This window comes from Chionomys nivalis, chromosome 7 (assembly GCF_950005125.1).
Source record: "Chionomys nivalis chromosome 7, mChiNiv1.1, whole genome shotgun sequence".
Classification (NCBI taxonomy): Eukaryota; Metazoa; Chordata; class Mammalia; order Rodentia; family Cricetidae; genus Chionomys; species Chionomys nivalis.
In genome coordinates, this window is record NC_080092.1 from 56,866,340 (window position 1) to 56,885,860 (window position 19,521).

The 19,521-nt window shown below is 46.9% G+C and overlaps 1 protein-coding gene across 1 annotated transcript in view; it reads right to left on the reverse strand.

Moving 5' to 3' along the window:
• Positions 1-2,950: 2,950 nt before the first annotated feature.
• The window catches only part of Vps53 (VPS53 subunit of GARP complex), a 143,252-nt gene continuing 126,681 nt past the window's right edge, over positions 2,951-19,521 (reverse strand). Inside the window, exons 20-22 of the mRNA XM_057774953.1 lie at positions 9,854-9,991; positions 8,446-8,550; positions 2,951-7,955 (exon numbers count right to left, since the gene is read on the reverse strand). Of these exons, the coding sequence (XP_057630936.1) occupies positions 7,785-7,955; positions 8,446-8,550; positions 9,854-9,991 (414 nt within the window). The 3' untranslated portion in view covers positions 2,951-7,784. The remainder of the gene's footprint in view (positions 7,956-8,445; positions 8,551-9,853; positions 9,992-19,521) is intronic.

Sequence of the window (19,521 nt, forward strand, 5' to 3'; positions counted from 1 at the left end):
AAAACTCAAGTCCAAATGGTTCAAAAACCTCAACATAAAACCAGGCACACTAAACCTTATAGAAGAGAAAGTGGGAAGTGCACTTGAATGCATTGGCACAGGGAACCACTTCCTAAATAGAACCCCAGCAGCACAGACACTGAGAGAAACAATTAATAAATGGGATCTCCTGGAACTGAAAACCTTCTGTAAAGCAAAGGACACGGTCAACAAGACAAAACGACAGCCTACAGAATGGAAAAAGATCTTCACTAACCCCACATCAGACAGAGGTCCGATCTCCAAAATATACAAAGAACTCAAGAAATTGGACACCAGAAGATCACATAATCCAATTAAAAAAAGGAGTACAGACCTAAACAAAGAACTCTCAACAGAGGAATCTAAAATGGCTGAAAGACACTTAAGGAAATATTCAACATCCTTAGTCATCAGAGAAATGCAAATCAAAACAACTCTGAGATTCCATCTTACACCTGTAAGAATGGCCAAGATCAAAAACACGGATGACAACTTATGCTGGAGAGGTTGTGTGGAAAAGGAAACACTTCTGCTCTGCATTGCTGGTGGGAATGCAAGCTGGTACAACCCCTTTGGATGTCAGTGTGGCGATTTCTCAGAAAGTTAGGAAACAACCTTCCTCAAGACTCAATAATACCACTTTTGGGTATATTTCCAAAGGATGCTCAATCGTGCCACAAGGACATGTGCTCAACTATGTTTGGCTTTGTTTGTCATAGCCAGAACCTGGAAACAACCTAAATGCTCCTCAATCGAAGGAATGGATAAGGAAAATGTGGTACATTTACACAATGGAGTATTACACAGCAGAAAAAAATAACGACAGCTTGAATTTTGCAGGAAAATGGATGGAGCTAGAAAACATTATTTTGAGTGAGGTAACCCAGACACAGAAAGACAATTATCACATGTACTCACTCATAGGTGGTTTTTAAACATAAAGCAAAGAAAGCCAGCCTACAAACCACAATCCCAGAGAACTTAGACAACAATGCAACACTAAGAGATACTTACATAGATATAATCTACATGGGAAGTAAAAAGTAGAAAAAGACAAGATCTCCTGAGTAAACTGGGAACATGGGGACCTTGTGGAGGGTTGAACTGGGGAGGGGAGAGACAGGGAGGGGAGCAGAGGAAAATGTAGAGCTCAATAAATATCAATAAAAAAAGTACAGTTAAACATGGTGTCAGGACTCCCAGGCCTGGGTCTGTGATGGCAAGTGTGTCTGTGAACGGTTGTTTCTCTGTGGATGAGCTATCCCTCCATTTGCCTGGGAAAGCGTCTCAGAGGCTGCCTCGGCTCGGCAGCCACAGTACTTCGGTCAGGGCACCAGCAGAATGTGATCTACTTGTACCTTAACACAAACCAAGGGGCAGAAGCAGTGATTTGCTTGCCACTCCACTCTGGAAAGCTTCGGCACCCTATGTAAAGACTTTCCTTGGCCTCAGAAAGAAAGGGGAGTTTGCTGAGAAGCTGGTCTTAATTTCTGTCTCATTGAAAAATTATCCTGAACAGAAGGAGGCGTGGAAATTGTGCAAATTCCCCTTGATTATGGAGCAGAAGCCGAAAGACATCTCAGATTAAGTGGGAAGCAATTTTAGCAGACTGCGTGTTTCACACTAGGTTTTCTTCCAAAATTTGTTTTGTTTTGGTAAAAACAAAAAACAAACAAACAAGCAAAGCTTTGGCGGTGCTTTTGGCAGTGCTGCAGATGGATCTAGGTTCCTGCACTGCCAGACAAGTGTTCTGCTTAGGCCATATCCCCAGCCATAAGGGCGGCGTCTACCTCCTGATCGCCCTGCCTCTGCTTCCCCAGTGCTAGGGCTCTAGGAGTCTTCCAGTAGCCCCCGCCCACCACAATTTTTAATTTATAATTACTCTTACTTCTTCACAGTATGTGAGTCATCAGGGCTAGGTAGGAACTTTGCCCCTGAATGCGGGTAATTAGGCAGCCTTGGGAAAAATCTAAGATTCTTTGACAGGCATTTAATGGATTCCATTCTGTGAGCCAACCACAGCTTTCCCAATTAGGACTGCTTGTCTCTCCATAATTTGGGGGTTACTATAGGTCAAAAAACAAACCTCATAAAACCCCAGAAGACAACAGAAGGCGTTCAGGCAAGAATCACTGGAGAGTGGAGCTGTGGACTAGACACCATACGCAAAGCATTCTTTTGGACCACAGCCAAGCATTCACAGGAAATGTGTCCCGCTCTCCAAAGTGGGCGGCCTGGCCAACACCACCGGGAGAGGAAACTCTCTTCCGCGTCTGTAGGCTTATTCCTAACGGCTAGGGAAGTGGCTGCTGCCAGGGCAGGAGGGGCGCAGAATTTGAGAACTCTTGAGTGAGATGGACATCACCATAGCGACCTAAAAAGGGCAAGGATGACATTCTGCTGCTCCCTGGGGATGCAGCTGGGACAGAGAAGCAGGATTCACACTCTGCGGTCCCAGGAGGTTACACCCCCACTGTCAGGCCCTCCAGTCAGACATTTCCCTTGTGGCCCAGAGACAGACCCACGCTTTAGCCAGTGAGAATTGCACAGCCTCACTGACTCTTTGTGTCTGAGACAGTCTCACTCTGCAAATCAGGTTGGTCTGGGACTATGTAGTCCAGGCCAGCTTCAAACTCACAGAAATCCTTCTGCCTCAAGTCACTGGGGAGAGCCAGGCTTAATGGCACACACCTGCAATCCCAGCATTTGGGATGCAGAAGCAGGACTAACAGCCTGGATCTGTCTCATTAATATGAATTAAAAAAAAAAAAAAAACAACAACACAAGGATTACCGGGAAGGTTTATAATCCTTTTTCATAGATGTTGCAAAAGGAGGTTCAGAGAGTCAATGACTGGCCCCATGTCAAAGTGCTAGGAGCAGACCTGCAGAGCAGGGCTTCTGTGGAAGTTTCCATCCCGGGCTGCCTTGGTTTCCAGTGGCACATTCTTCATAAGCCACTGCTCACCAAAGCTTCCTCTGCCTGGCTATGGAGGTGAGAAGGCGGAGGGCTGGGAGGAAAATCATCTTGCACGCGGCCCTCTGGGGTGGGAAAATCGGAAGTGCTTCTTTTCTCATGAGAGCCTTCCCTGGCCATCCTCTGGAAGCAGGAGCCGGTGACGACGGATGGAAACTAGGTAAAGCTCCCAGGCCAGCCTAATGGAAGTGCTACGGCAGATTTTCCACTGTTGAAGGAAAATCAGAATTCCCTCAAAGATCTCATTGCAAAATGCCCACCCAGCTGTGAAGGAAGCAGGAATAACTTGCTGTGTGCAGGCGAGAGCTCTCTGGGCAGCCGCATGGGCATCTGGGCTGAGAGTGGAACGACAGGGGAGGGGAGATCCAACAGATGGAAACTCAGCGCCAAGTGGAATCCAAACCGGGAGCAGTACACTTGCCACACATTCAGAGAGAGGGTGCCACTGCGGCTGGACAGCCGGCGGCGGCCCCGGGCTGCCACGTTCTCCTTGGGCGCAGCTTCCTTAGACTGTCAGGAAAGCAGGGCAAGTCCCCCCACCTGCCTCCGTGAGAAGTGTGGCGGCGGGGAGGGGAGCTCAGGCTTCTTCTTAGGGTTCCTTCTGTTTTCTGTCAGCAGTAGGCAAAGACATCCTAGCAAATGACATTCAGTAACGCTTTAATTAGCTGCAGTGTTTTGTATTTCAAGATGCAGCAAGAAATCAGCTCCAGATGGGGAAAACGAAAGACACTTACACAGAAGAATGATTCTTTTATTTGAAAGAAATTTACATCTCCCCAAGGTGCGGGACTCTGCGGGCCCAACAGGCTTTGTTGATGGACAGTTAGGATGGGACTGGAAATTTTTATTTCATATGTAAAATGTAATGGTTCTCTTCATGTCTGCTGGCTTTTCACAAGCCTGTTTCCAAGGTTAATGCTTAAATGGCCCGATGCAGTCAGCCCTAACAATTTTATTTTTGGGAATCCAACTTGGAGTAGACAATATGTGTGGAACTGGCCTTCCCCTCTCAAGCAAGCTAAGGTTATTTTGAGACTTCTCTTCCTAGGGAGTGGAATGACATTTCCAGCTGCGTACTTCTGGCAATTTCCTTTAGCCTGCTGTAAACAGGGAGCCAGGTTTCCTTGTCCAACAGCGACTCAGGATGGGCCTGTGTAATGCCCCCACCAGGCAGCAGCTGGGACCTGTGCTCTCTGCTCTCCGTCATTTCATCTGCAACTAAGGGCCACTTGAGATGCATGTGAAGTGGGCACCTTCCTGGGTGCTGGGCAGAGTCTTGGTGCTTATTCTTGTTCTGCCAGAGAGGAATTTTCTTTTCCATGATAGGGTGTGTGCCCAAGGCCTTGCACCTGCAAGGCTCTCCAAGAGGCTAGAGGTTCTTCATGGTTTCTGCACTGCAGGTACAGTCTAAACAAAGCCTTCTCCAGCCTGGCCCCTCTGAGCCAGCTATCCGTCCTAACAAGAGTCACAGAGAACTCTTCACATCTGGTGCTGCTGTTTTTGTCCTGTTGTTCTTCAAGAGTATCTCTCTGTGTAGCCTTGGCTGGCCTGGAACTCCCTATGTAGACCAAGCTGGCCTCTAATTCAGAGGTCCGCCTGTTTCTGCCTCCCCAGTGTTCGAATTAAAGAATTAAATAAACATAACACCTAGTTATGTATATTGTTTTGAAGTGACAATAATAAATAAAGGCTGAGCCACAGGCATAAAAACAAGAACCCTGACCACTATGGGAAAAGTCATCTAAACAAGCTTCAGATGAAAGCTGCTAGCCATAAAAAAGGCCATGTTGGTACCAGCCTTGAGTTAGACAGTCAGAGAAACACACATTTGTGAAAATGGGCTATAGAACTCCGTTTAAAATGACCTTTCTCTTTTCAGTGCAAGGGCTGAGAGCAGGGAGTGAGCAGTCTACAGTTGATCCTTTGTATCTATGGGTCATGCATGTGGTGTTTCAATCAAAGGCAATAACAATATTTGGGGAGAAAAAAAGAACCCGTTCGAACACATACAGACTAGTTTCTCAATTGTGATTAGTTCCTAAGCCATCCGGTGTAACAACTATTGACTTTGAGGTATGGCAGTGCATACCTATACTGCCAGTAGCTGGGAAGCCAGGCTGGGTTATGAGTTTAAGGTCAGCCTGGATTACATAGCTACTGAGATTGTCTTAAAAACAAAACAAAAAGGGCTGGAGAGATGGCTCAGCGGTTAAGAGCACTGGCTGCTCTTCCAGAGGTCCTGAGTTCAATTCCCAGCAACCACGTGGTGGCTCTCAACCATCTGTTATGAGATCTGGTGCCCTCTTCTGGCCTGCAGGCATACATGCAGGCAAAATACTGTGTACAAAATAAACAAATCTTTAAACAAACAAACAAAACCACTACCCAAACCCAAAAACAATAAAACCGCCCGAAACCTAACTATTTAACAACCTAACTATTTATAACTATTTATGTAGTATTTACATCGTATGAGGCATTATGCATACTCTAGAATATTTAGTGTCAATGAGAGGATGTGCTTAGATTATTTACATACACTGCCATTTAAAAGAAGGGACAGAACATCTGCATGGGGTGTGTGTGGTCCTGGAACCAGTCTCCCGTGGACACTGACAGCTTCTAAACATATACACGCCAGGCCTTACTGCAGACTTACAGAGCTAAGCCTTCAGACATCTGCATTTTTCAAAGGGCCCCAGGGGACTCTAATGCATTCCCCAGGTGAGGAATAGGCTGTCTCTGCAGAACACACCATATTCAGTCCTCATCAAGAAGACATTTAACATAACTCCTACTGACATCTATCTGCTGGCTCCTCGGTGATTACCGACAGTGCGATACATCAAGGAAGTCACTTCGCTGGCTGTGACCACCGACTGGGAGGAATGGCAGCTTGACATCTCAATGCCATCACAGAGAGGGCTGGAAGGAGAAGCACAGTGAGCTGTGTGAGTCTGGTGACAGTGGCCTGGTGTGGGAAGAGCCCGCTGGCTTCCTCGGCTCCCCTAGGTGGGTGGCAAGTGCTGAACTGGTTGTGCTGTTTTGAGACAGCCCCTCTTTTCCAAAACAGGGCAAGCCACACAACTACTGGACCCACAGGGCAGCACAGAGGAATCCTTCTGCTGAGCACCAGTGGGCTGCGCTTGTCTAAGTTATGATACATCTCGACCAAGAGTGACATGCCTTTTTCTTGCCACTTGTTTTCTTTCTGTTTAGAGTTTCAAAATGCTCAGTACATAAGCGTTATAGTGACTAATAAGAATATTTTAGACGCTGATGAAGAAATGAGGCTCTAGGACTGGGGTGTAGCTTCGTGGTCAAAAGAATAAAAAAGAAAAGAAAAAGAGAAGAGACATAGGGCCCAGGATGCAAGCTGAGCATTACGGGTATCCAGAAATAACCAGATGAGGTTTGTTGCTGTGGTGGTGATGGAAGGGGTGGCCCTGGGATCTGGGATCTTACTGTCCTACTGGATGACATGTTCACACCTGCCGAAAGCTGTCACTAATGGTGGTCACACTGAGGTAGTGGTCATGTAACTGAACCTTGGTTTCTAACGAGCCAAGAGAGCAGGGTATGGCTGCCCTGGTGAGGTGCCATTCCCTAGAGGTGGGACGATTCCCCACTGCAGAGCTTGATTTCAGGAGTTAGTGGTCGGCAGCATGGTCAGGACAGGGTTGAGCTATGCTCTGGGCTCTTCCAGGCTCTGAATCTGGGTTGCAAGGTCAATAATCACATTCCTAGGTGTCTCTCTTGGTGGTAGTGCTGCGCCACTGAGGTGCTGCATGCGGCCACCATGTTTCAGGGGCTCTGGAAAGTACTCCAGACTTGCAATGTACCAGGGAGCGGGAAGTCAGGCGGCCAGATTTCCTGTGTCTTCCTTCTCACAGCTTCTGCCAAAAAAGCCAAAGAAAGCCCTTCCAAGGGAACTTCCTGGTGTCTCAGAAGACAGTCCCCTCCCTCGGATCCAGGAGCAAAGTGGGCAGGACAATGTGTTCATGTTCAGGGAGAGCGCCATGCAGACTCTGTGTCTCTAAGTCAGCTCTAGGTGCCTCCACTCCAGCTCAGGAGCCCATCACAGGCAAGACATCTGATGCCCAGGCTGGGCATGCCAGCATCCTTAGTCTGCCTCCTCATGTGTAAGATTAGCGGTGTGCATTGCTCTCCTGGGGAGTACAGAGACGTGTGTGGACACGGGGGTAATTTGGCCATGTCATGGAAGTCAGATTGAAGCCCCAGAAAGCAGCAAGTAACAAGGGATGTGCCAGTCCTGGCAGGGTCCTGGTAAAGAGCCAGTACCCCACTCTGTCATCTGTCACTGAGTCCACTCAGGCCCCAAGCCAATTCCAGAGACAAAGAGGAAAAGGCACCCCTGGTTGCAGAGGCTTTGACCTCAAACGCAGAGGGAGGAAGGGGTGAGATCCATGCTTCCTCAGTCAAGCTGCAGGTACAGGCTGGTGGGGTCCAGAGATGGTGAGGAGGGCTATGTGGGGAGGTGACATGGCAACTCAACCATCACGGCAGCCTGGAGATAGAAGTGAGCCACAGGGACCTTTCACCCAATGCTGCCCCAGCTTCAGGACGGTAGGTAATCTAAAAATGCCTTTTTACAACCTGGTTTCACTCAGTTTCCCTGACTGGCATAGAGTGAAGACAGGGAATGGGAGTGATAGTTTAATAACTGTAATGCCCCTAGAGGTTTCAAGACTGAGGACCTAGAGTCCCGAGAGTGAGGGTTTCCAGAAATCAGTAGCTCAGGGTCCCTGGCAATGTCTGTATATTCCTTATAGTCTCTTCTTAATCAGTTTCTCAAGTTTACGGATGCGGGATGATTCCTGCTCTGGTGTTGGAGCCATTAGGGACAGTGTGCTGGAATTTTCTGTCCCTGAGGGTGGGGCAGGGAGCCTCTGTCGAAAGAGTTCCAGCATGCCGCTCTGCTCGCTCCTCTTCAGCCCCTGAGAGGAGAGGGAGAGGTGGTCAGGGATGGTCCCACAATCAATGGCAGGAGCAGAAAGCACACTTTGGTCCTCAAGTTTGCCCAGCTGGAGCTCCGCTGGGCTGTGTAATGGCTAGAACCCAAGGACCTCGATTTCTCCAGGGCAAGTACTGGTCCTAGAGAGCAGCCTGGAAGGTAAAATTGAGGCAAGAAAAAGGACTAACAGGACAGGAGAGAAAGAAGGGCTGAAAAGAGAAGAGAGAAACAAGAGCAGAGGGAAGGACCATCCCTGTTCTTTCTTGCATTGCTCCACTCCAACCTCCCCTGGGCAGTGGCCATCCCTTGGGCAGGGCGGTCCTCAGGATGCTGCAGCCTGCATGGCCAGGATTGGCCTCCAGGAAAGGCTCTCTGCAATCTGGGATGCAGGGTGACTTTGAGGCAGTTCCCACATTCTATATCCACATTCCATGCCTTAGGGTGGATGGGCTATAAATAACAAGAGGGCTCACCTTCATGTCCAGTATTTTCTGGAAGGTTTCTGTGTTGCAATCCGTAAGGAGTTTGATGTAGTTGTCAACAAATACCACCAATGGCTCATGAGGGGCCATCACCACCTACCAACGGAGGAAACAAGACTAGGTCCTTAGGAGCCCTCAGGCTGGAGGGCCGGGTCAGCTCTTCTTGCCAGCTAACCATGAAGGGGCCTACTGCCATCCCAAGCCTGTGCTCAGAAATGCTGATGTCCAATTACAGTATTCCCAAGAGTGGCTGAATCACCATTATTACCCAGATTGTCTTTTAACATATGGATTCCTGGTCCCCCAACATCCGAGGCTCCTAATTCCCCCAGGAGGCATGGAAGAGACCATCTGCTGGGGATTTCACGGGTGGTGGGGCATCCACTCCTTCTGTCTGTTACTGAGAGGGGGCAGAAGCCTATAGATATCCTCAGAAACAAAAATCCTGAACTAGCCCTTACTCTTTTGAAGACCTGAAACCTGACACTTTGTGTGGCCACATTCATTTAACAATTAGTAAATAGACAAATGGCCACACCAGCCTCAGATTCATTTCATTTGGTTCTGGAATATGCTGATGTTTCTTCCCTTGTGGGCTGGTTTTGTTTTGAATTCCTGAGAATGTACCGGAAAGTGGCAAGGAGCAGTTCCTTCCAAGGGCCTTAGCAGCTATTTCCCAGAATGCAGCTCTCCTCCCTTGAGCAGACCAGCACGGGGAGGACGTAGTTTCCTCAGGCACAGGCTTTAGGTTTCCCAGGCCCCTCATGTGGTTCAGATCCTGAGGTCTGCAGCCAGGCCAGGCCACTGCAGCTTTATTTCCCTGCCCTCACTTGAGTCACCCTGGGAAATGGGCCTGAGGAGCCCGCAGGTGCTGGACTCTCAGCTCTCATGAGAACGGAGCCTCTGCTTCCCCACTGCCAGCCTTTTCTGACTGGCTCGGGTGGAGATCAGAGGCAGGTGCTGCTCCACCAGGGCACCACGTCCAATCGCTTGTCAAACAAGGCTTTAAAAAGCCCATTTGCCAATTAGATTCAGTTACTACAACATCTGTTCAGAGTTCACTTAAAGGTGCAAAACACGAAAGCCAAAAGGCTTCTGGGGAAGGGAGTGACATCTGGGCCTAAAATTCCTGCTGAGAGGCAAGGGATCCCTGGGCTTCTCTCCTGATTTGCCACCTGGCTCTCAGCTGCTAGAGCTTATTAAACAGAACTCACCTGTCAGAAAGAATTGCTGATCCCCAGGTAAGTGTGTACTGATTTTCAACATCACAGAGTGTGGGGAGCCCTCGGGGGTTAGAGGGGACAGGGCAGACTCTGTGTTTGTAATAGCCAAACTCTCTGGAACAAAGGATCTAAGATGGGGCCAGCCTTTGTGAACAGAGTCCCCAGAGAAGACATACCTTGAGGATCATTTCAGCCCGGGTCATGCCTTTCACGACAATCTTGGTGTAACTGGCAGGTGCCTTCCTCACCACCTGGGAGCCAATGGATGGGAGATCAAGCAGGACCATCTTCAGGGAGTGCGTGTCCAGCAGCAGCTGCAGACCAAGCAGAGCGTTATGGCCACACTGTGCACCAAGCACCTAGTGTGTCCACTCTGAGCAGGTGTGTGCTACTCACTGTACATGTGATCCTTTCCCGCTACAGAAAACTTGGAAACTAGAACTTTAAAGGAAAGGCCACAGTTTCCACTGTCCAGGAAAAGCTTCCTTAAGAGACCACAGTGAAATGTGGGTATAGTTTCTATTAACTAGTGTGTGGATGAAAACCTAGCTGGAATCATACTGAGTGTGTGTATGGCTTCATACCCTGCCTTTTCTAGTAGACACATAAAGGGTTTGCATTTTATTTCCCATCATTACAGTCTTTTTTTTTTGTTGTTGTTGTTGTTTAATATTTATTTATTTATTATGTATACAATATTCTGTCTGTGTGCATGTCTGCAGGCCAGAAGAGGGCGCCAGACCTCATTACAGATGGTTGTGAGCCACCATGTGGTTGCTGGGAATTGAACTCGGGACCTTTGGAAGAGCAGGCAATGCTCTTAACCACTGAGCCATCTCTCCAGCCCCCCCCATCATTACAGTCTTAAAGAATTACTGTTTTAGCCGGGCGGTGGTGGCGCACGCCTTTAATCCCAGCACTCGGGAGGCAGAGGTAGGCGGATCTCTGTGAGTTCGAGGCCAGCCTGGTCTACAAGAGCTAGTTCCAGGACAGGAACCAAAAGCTACGGAGAAACCCTATCTCGAAAAATCCAAAAAAAAAAAAAAAAAAAGAATTACTGTTTTTAATGGCTTTGTAATACAGGCTATTGTTTAAGTTACGGAAGCATTCTCCCACGTAATTAACTCACTCCTCAGATTTTGGTTGTTAGCAACAGATGCTGAGGGTCTGGAGGGACAGCTCAGCAGTTAACTGGTTTGGTTCCCAGCACCCACAAGGTGACTCACAGCCATCTGTAACTCCAATTACAGATCCTATGCCCTCTTTTGACCTCCTCAGGTACTAGGCATGCATATGGTACACATGCATACATGCAGACAAAACATTCATACACATATGAGAAAAATAATCTTAAAAAATAAAATAACAAAACCAAAGGGCAGATGCTGAGGCAGATAGCCTCTTCATGGCTTCTAGCCTCAACAGTGGCATCTCCTTAGGGAACAGTCTCCAGAACAGGCCAAAGCATAGCTTATCTTGGATGTTCCCAGGACATGTCTGAACCTCTTTCCACCCACAATGCACCAGTTTACATAGCTCTCAGCATCACAGAAATTGCAGACTGCACCCTCATCAGCACGAAAAAAACTACCACAAAATACCTTACTTATTCATAAGGCAAAAAACTGGTAACTTGTTATTGCTGTACTTAGGACCTCTCTAGATGCTGTCTGATGACATTTTAACCATGTTTAATCGTATCTTGGCAACAACCCACTTTGTTTGTTCTAGACTTCTTGAATGCCAATTATCTGGAAAGAGATCAGCTTCCTCATGGATCACCAATGGCTAGAAGGGATACTACAAGTTCTTTCTTTCACATTGTCTCTCTGAGGTCCACCCTCATGAGCTCACTGTTCCCAGTTTTACAGAAGAGAACATCAGTACTCCGGAGGTTTAATAAGCAGCCACACGTGGTTCAGGATGCTTGATTAGATGCCTCTAGGCACCGATGGCCAGGTCACAGACATGCCTGAGGCCAGGGGCTGGGCTTACAGCTCAGTGTAAGAGCACTTACTCAGTCCCAGACTGACTATGACCTCAGGCGCTGCAGAAAGTGAAAGAATGAGTGAACTAGGAACGAAATGGTTGAAGTACGGTAGTTTTGGACTGTTCCAACGCTTTGAGAGAATAGAATCACATATGGCACCAATAAGACAGAGCCAGTAGCGGGATGACAGATCTCTCGACTCCACTAAATTCAGATGATAGTGATCAAGACTTTCAGGACAAGGTTCGATGACCTGTGGGACAGCCTTTCACAACTACAGCTAGTTGGCAAGGAGCGGGAGTCCTTAAGGCTCTGACACTCTGCTTCCTTTACTTCCTCCTGGACTCTGGCTGGGAGAACTAATGGTTAAAGACAAAATAGCTAAGGCAAGATACAATCAGCTAATGGTTATGGTGAGTACAATTCTGACAATATCACAGAGATCTGGGGAATGTTAATGCTTAGTTCAGATAACTAAGACACATCATATGATTGGCAAAGAAGGCTGTCCTTATGACAGTAATTTCATGAAGGAATGTGACTAGTGAAAGCCTACACTTTGTTTGTGTATAACGTGCATGTGTGCACATGGCATGTGCATGCCATAACATGTGTGTGGAGGCCAGAGGAAAACCCTGAGTGTTGGTTCTCACCTTCCACCTTGTTTGGAAGCAGGGTCTCTTTGATTTTTTTCCCACTGCACTATGTACCTGGTGCCAGGCTAGCTGCCTGTGAACTTCCCGGGATTATCCTTTCTTGATCTCCTCGCTTGCCTTCGGAGTGCTGGGATTAGAGATGTGCACTACCGTCCCCAGCTTTATGTGTGTTTTGGCTATTTCAACTCAGCTCCTTCATGCTTGAGGGCAAGTGCTTTTGTCCTCTGAGCCATCTCCCCAGCCACCAGAGTCTAAACTCCCTAAACTATTCAGCTGCGGGCAGCACAGCAATCTTAGAAAGCCACTGAAGTCAGGTGTGTGCACACGTACCCAGGTTTACGTGTGTGCACTCATATGACTGTGGAGGTTAACGTGTGTGCACTCATATGACTGTGGAGGTTAACGTGTGTGCACTCATATGACTGTGGAGGTTAACGTGTGTGCACTCATATGACTGTGGAGGTTAACGTGTGTGCACTCATATGACTGTGGAGGCTGGGTGTCAATCTTAGATGCCTTCCTGTTGCTCCCCATCTTATCTGACAGAATCTCTCACTGGACCTGGAGCTCACTGGCTGGACCTGGAGCTCACTAACTGGACGTGGAGCTCACTGGCTGGCTGGCTAGCCAGTCTCCAGGATCTGTCTGTTGTGTCTCCAACCCTAGTACTGGGGCTACAAGGATGCTGACTTTCTATGTATGTTCTGGGGATCCCAATTCATGTTCAAGATGAAATCTTACCACCATAGTGTTTGGTTTTTGAAAAATCCACGAGTTCACAGAAGTGTGTTTAGCATCTGAGAGAATGGCAGAGAATACCAGGAGCCAAAGGTTAGCATACTCACTAAAGTCCATGGAATTTGCATTGCTGCCCCCATACCCCTAAAGAACAAGCATGCTGAATCCAAGTCCCATAGCGTGTACCCTACAGTCCCAGCAACTTGGAAAGCTGAGGTAGAGGGTCACTTGGACCCAGGAGTTCAAGGCCAAGCTGGGTGAAATAGCAAAACCCTGTCTTAAAGAAAATGAAACATCGCTTAGAATCTAAGAGAAGGCCGGGTGGTGGTGGCACATGCCTTTAATCCCAGCACTTAGGAGTCTAATCTCAGTACTCAGGAGGCAGAGGCAGGCACATCTCTATGATTTTGAGGCCAGCCTGGTCTACAAGAGCTAGTTCCAGGACAAGCCCCAAAGCTACAGAGAAACCCTGTCTCAAATCTAAGAGATGAAAAAGAAAAAAAAATTAAAACTTCTTTTTGAGACAGGAGATCAGGCTGCCTGCAAACTTAAATCTGCCTGATTCTGCCTCCCAACTGTTGGGATTAGAGGCATTTGGCACCATGACTAAAGACTGATTTTACTACTTTGTGTGTGTGCGTGTATGCCCACGAAGGCCGGAGAAACATCAGAGCCTCCAGAGTTAGAGTTCCAGGCGGTTGTGAGCTGCCTGACATGGATGTTGGGAACACAAGCCCAGTCCTCTGGCAAGTGCTCTGCTGCAGAGCCACCTTTAACACCCCAAGACTTTCAAACTTTCAGTAGAAAACACAGGGATTGTTTTTACTCCTTGTGGGTAGAAAAGAGTGTCAAATATGGGAAAGATTGAAAATTATATTACTCTAAGATAAGTTACACGAGACTCACAGTAAAACACAGACCCTGGTGCTGCTCTGACAAGGGAATGAGATGTGGGGCACATAGACTCCCACAGAGTAAGAGGATGACCAGGGCCCAGTGTAGTTTAGTGCAGAGTATCTGCTTAGCATGCACTAGGCCCTGGGTTCCAACACCAGCACCATGCACGCCAGAGGTGCTGGCTAAGAAATCGTGGAGACAGAGTGAATTGGTTCCTTTGGGGGAAGTTCAGGAGCATTTTCTTCCTTGAAGAGCCACATAACCCATATGGCATGGTGCTGGGCATTTATAACAGCCCTTGGCAGGCAGAGGCAGGAGGATTGTGGCAATATGGGACCAACCTAAGCTACCTACCACTTCCAGAACAGCACTAGGGCTCCATAAAGAGACTGTTCAAAACAAGCCCAAAGTATAATGCTAAACTACGGGATAGCTCCTTTTACTTACATCACAGGTTCTTGGCTGTCAGTTTTTAACTTTTTGGTTGCTATGACCAAATACCTAAGTGAAAGGGACAGAAGATTTGTTTAGAAGCACCGTCTTGGAGTGGTCAGTCTAAGTTGCCTGGCCCCATGTGTTTTGACAGAACATTATGGTGACAGCAGTGTGTGGTGGAAGTTTCTTTACCTCATTACAGAGAAGAAGCAGAGAGAAGGCCACGACAAGATATAGTCTTCAACTCACGCCCCCAGTGATGTACTTCCTCCAACTAGCCTGTACCTCCTGAACTTTACAGAACCTTTCAAAACAGTGTAGCCAGCTAGGAACTAATAAGCATTTAATACACAGGCCAAAGGTGACTTTCATATTTAATTCATAACATCCATGTTAAAAAGACCTTCCCTGTACCCACTCTTTGCAAAAGCAAGGACTGGAAACAGCTCGTTGTCCATAAAAGCAAGAAAGAATAAACGAATGATGGCATATTTATGCAATGGGAAAGATATTGAAGCCAAAATGAGCAGGCACAAATGACATATATCAACACAAATAAATCTCAAAAAAATGTTAAGTAGGGGGAAAAGGCAAGAGAGGAAATGACATGTATAGTACAATTTATATAAAGCTTAGAAACAAGTAAAACAATCCATGTATCACTTGGGGATATATACATTACGGAACACCCAAATACATATGGCAACCTAGAAACCTAGATCAGAATAGTGTTCGCTTCTCGAATGGGGAGGGGATAAGGGAAGGGTGGAAATCTACTGGGGGCTTCAGCAAAACTGTAATGACCTACTTCAAATTTGCAGGGATATAGGGCAAATGTGGGAACATGGTACAAATTTCACTGACTGGTCACTATTCTTTTGATTTATTTTCTATATATTTGTTAACAGGAAATCAATCTTTCTTTCTTCTTTAGGTGTGTCTTTTGAGGCCTGGCAAAGATTCAACTTCATCTACCACATAGTAGTTATAAGAGCCTGGGCTATCAAAATCAAAACCATGGCCTAGCATTTATCTGTTGGGAGGAATTGGGGATATTTGCTACTTTTTCTGCTTCCGAGAGATATATGTGGATGAGCCAGACATAATTTTCTAGTTTATTCCAAACCTTAAAGGGGTATGACACCTTTTTCACCAGAAAATCCCATCTTGCTAGCTAGCTGAAGAGATGGGAACCTCATTCTTGCTACTGCATGAAGCAGTGTGATCAGGGAAAATGAGAACTGGTGCTGTGGGAAGATAAAGGCCCCACTGATCACCACTACCTTCTGGTTTCATTTTGAAAACTGATCACAGTCCATATAAATTTAGGAAGGCTGCTGGAGCTAAAGTCTACATTAGAAATGTGTTTCTAGGGCATGGGGATGGACTCAGTGGTAGAATATGTGAGCACTTGCCAGACCCATAAAAAATGTTTAATTTTTAATGAAACCATTTGTAGCTGAGTATGGTATAATGTGTGTGTCTGTGTGCGCACCTATGCTTACAGCTAGTTGGAACACTCAGACAGGATATTCATAAATTCAGGGGTAGCCTAGGCAACAGACCAGGAACCTATCTCAAGAAAACAAAACCCATTTCTGGTAGCACCAAAAACATTGACTCTCTTGAAGTAAATTTATCAAAAACTGTACAAGCATTCTGCAGGAGAAACTGTAGAGCACTAAGGAGCCATTTTAGCTGGGTCTGGTGATGCAGGCCCATAGCCCCAGGACTCAGGAGGCTAAGGTGAGAAAGTGAAGAGCCTGAGGCCTGTTTGGTTTTGTAGGGAATTCCAGTTAGCCTAGGCTACAGGGTAAGACCTGGCCTCGATCCATCAATCAGATGGAAGAAAGTAGGGGAACTCCTCCTGAAAGTTTCCTTTACTTGATAATCTGTCCTAGGCATAGCTACTTGGCCAGTCTGCAGGCCCCTAAAATTATCTCTGAAGTGCAAATAAATGTGGCATTTCTCACCCAGTGCCTCGTGCTGAAACAAAAGGACTGTGATCAGTTTTCAAAACTCACAGAGGTCTGTCGGCCCCTCTCTCCAGTGCTGAGATTAAAGGTACACCACCATCCCTGGCCTCTTTTTGGAAAAGTACTTGATTATTTTATGTGAATGTGCGCACCTGAGTGTATGTACATGTACCACACGCACACAAGAGCCCACAGAGGTCAGAAGAGGCATCTGATCCTGAATCTGGGTTACAGATGGCTGTGAGCTGTCATGTGGGCACTGGGCACTGAACTTGGGTCATCTGCAAGAGCAGTAAGTGCTCTTAACCGCTGAGGTACCTTTCCAGCCCCTTCCCGTTTAATGAAGAAGTCCTGCTGTCTAAAGGTTACATAGAAGAGGTGTGCCCAAGAATAACTGTCTTACCTTTTCTCTTTTCCAACTGTGATGATACACACTAGACCATGGCAATACTGATGAGTGTACTTTCAAATCTGCATTAATGTTGGGCATGGTGGTGCACACTTTTAATGCGAGCATTCAGGAGACAGAGGAAGAAGATGGATTTCTGTGAGTTTAAGGCCAGCCACGGCTATATATAGTGAGAGTTTGTCTCAAGAACAACAAACCCCTACACGCCCCCAAATTGCTTTAATCCAGATGATTTTGAACTAGAAGAGTCTAAAAGCCAATGTGATAAAAATGTAGTATATTTTAATACATATGATGAGATATTATTGAGCCTTAAAAGGAAGGAACTTCTGATGCCATTAGTGTAGGTGAAAGAAGCCAGACACAAAAGACAAATCCCCACTTATTTGGTATTTGCGGAGTAGTCAAATTCAGAGACAGTAACATGACTGCCCAGGGCTGCGGTGGGGAGCAATACTTAAGAAAGGTGCAGAGGTTTCTTTTGAAGCAGCGTCTATACTTAATGCCAACATGCTGCACACGAGAAGACAGCTAATTGACACATTTTGTTAATGCAACTTTAAAATGTTCCTATGTACATATCTAGAAATATTCCTTTTTTAAGGTGCTAAGGATTGAACCCAGGATCTTGTATATACAAAGCATGCACTTTAGCATTTAGCCATCTTCCCATCCCATTGATTTATATAAAGTCAACACAAGAGACCGAACATAGAGCTAGTGCATGCTATCATCTCATCATCCAGCAGACAGAGCCAGGAGATTTGTCAATTTGTTGGCTTGTTTGTTTTTGTTTTTCAAGACAGTTTTCTTGTATAGCCACGGGTGTCCTGAAACTAGCTCTGTGTAGATCAGTCTGGCCTTGAACTCACAGAGATTCGCCTGCCTCTGCCTGGGATTAAAGGCCTGGGACCTGCCTCCCCTTGCCTCCCATGCAAGGTTTGTGAAACTGAAGACACCCATAGGTTACACAGTAGGGTACTGAAACCAAACCAAACCAAACAATTAAAAGAAAGAAAATACACGAAGGGAAAAAAGTAACTTGACAAAGATGAAGTTTGGAGCCATAGGAAAGGTCTACAAGGCACCTGGAGTGCGCCTGGTTTCGTACGTGTATCTAAAGAGGACACTGAGCACTGGAGTAGGCAGGCACTGTTTGTGAGCAAGGACTGGGCTGTCAGTCTCTTCCAGCACCACACTGTGCTGTTTTCTCTAGGGGAAGTTTAGGCAAATGGATTTTATTTCTGCTGTGTGTTCAGTCAGAGATGACCTCAGTTGTAAGACTAATTAATGACCCTGAAATCCCACAAGGCCCTCTGAAAATCACAAACTAGCAAGAGGCATTACAATACAGGAATGCTTCAATTCCACGTGCCCTCGCAACTGCTCAAGAGGACTCTGGGGCCCGGAGACAAATAACTCACTGTATGTACTAATCACGCCGGGAATAAAGAGCAGAAAGAGCCTCCATTTTTAATTTTCACATCAGTATTCGAGCCTAACCTCAGCTCGGCATCGAGCACCTTTTGGCAGAAGAGACGCAGCCCAGACGAGGCGCAGTCGCAGCTTTGAATTCTACAGCTCTAGTTAAAGCTTGGGTTAGGGACGTGACGCAGGAAGGGTGTGGGTGTGTCGGAATGTGCTTGTATTCAAAGCAGCTTTCTACTAACTTTCTTTTAAAAACTGATTTTATTATATTATTTATGTGTGTGTATGTGAGAGAGAGAGAGAGAGAGAGAGAGCGCCAGCCAGCCCACAGAGACCAGAGCTCAGACTCACGCAGCTAGAATGATGGACGGCTGTGAAGAGCTCGAGTCCTCTACACAGCACTCAGGCTCTCGCCTGCCCTGTGGTTAACGTCTTCAGTCCTAGGACCCTGCTGCCTGAGTGCACAGGCCTCTGGCTACAGCACGGCTGGGATTTCAGAGTCCAGATGCCAGGGCTAACCTTACCCACATAAACCTCAACTACACGGGAACCAATCAAGGACTCTATTGTCCTTCATTCCTCCCTGAAGCCTCCACAAGGCTGGGTCTGTAGACAGCCTACTACTCACTCGTCTTTGCATAGGGTCTGGGAAGCGAAACTTTAGTTCTAGAAAATGGGCTTTCCCCGACATCTAAAAGCAGATGGATCCTGTTCCTCAGATAGAAGCCCGTGGTCTGGGCTGATTCTGCTAGTGTTCTGCTCTGTTCTGTTATTTGAGACAGGGTCTTACTAAGCAGCCCACACTGGCCTTGATCCTCCTGCCTCTGCTGGCTGAATGCTGGGGTGGCAGGTGTGCCCTACTCTCCACTAGCTAACATTGTTTATAAACGAGAAAATCTGAAGAAAACGCTCATGATATAGGACTTATGTGGCATCAAAACTTCCATGGCTATCAGACACTACAGCAGTCTTGGAGGCCTGAGCAAGGTTCCAAAAACGTGGAACCGTGTTCCCATGAGTCAGCTTTGGATTCCAGGCTTGGTCAAGTCTGTAGACAGAAATGTAACTGAGAACTCTAAGGCGCTCCAGACACAGATCTTAATCTCTCCATATCCTCTCAGATGGCACAGTGTAATGAGGTGAACAGAGGGAGCGCCGGGTAAACATGCACTAATGAAACTGGAGCTGGCATGTGAGGGCATCCCTCTGCCACTTCCGATGGAGAGAATGAGATCCGCACCCTAGACATGCCAGGGTCAGGGTTTCAGAACACCGACTGCTACAGTCAGGCCCAGCTGGTGTCTGAGTCGTGCAA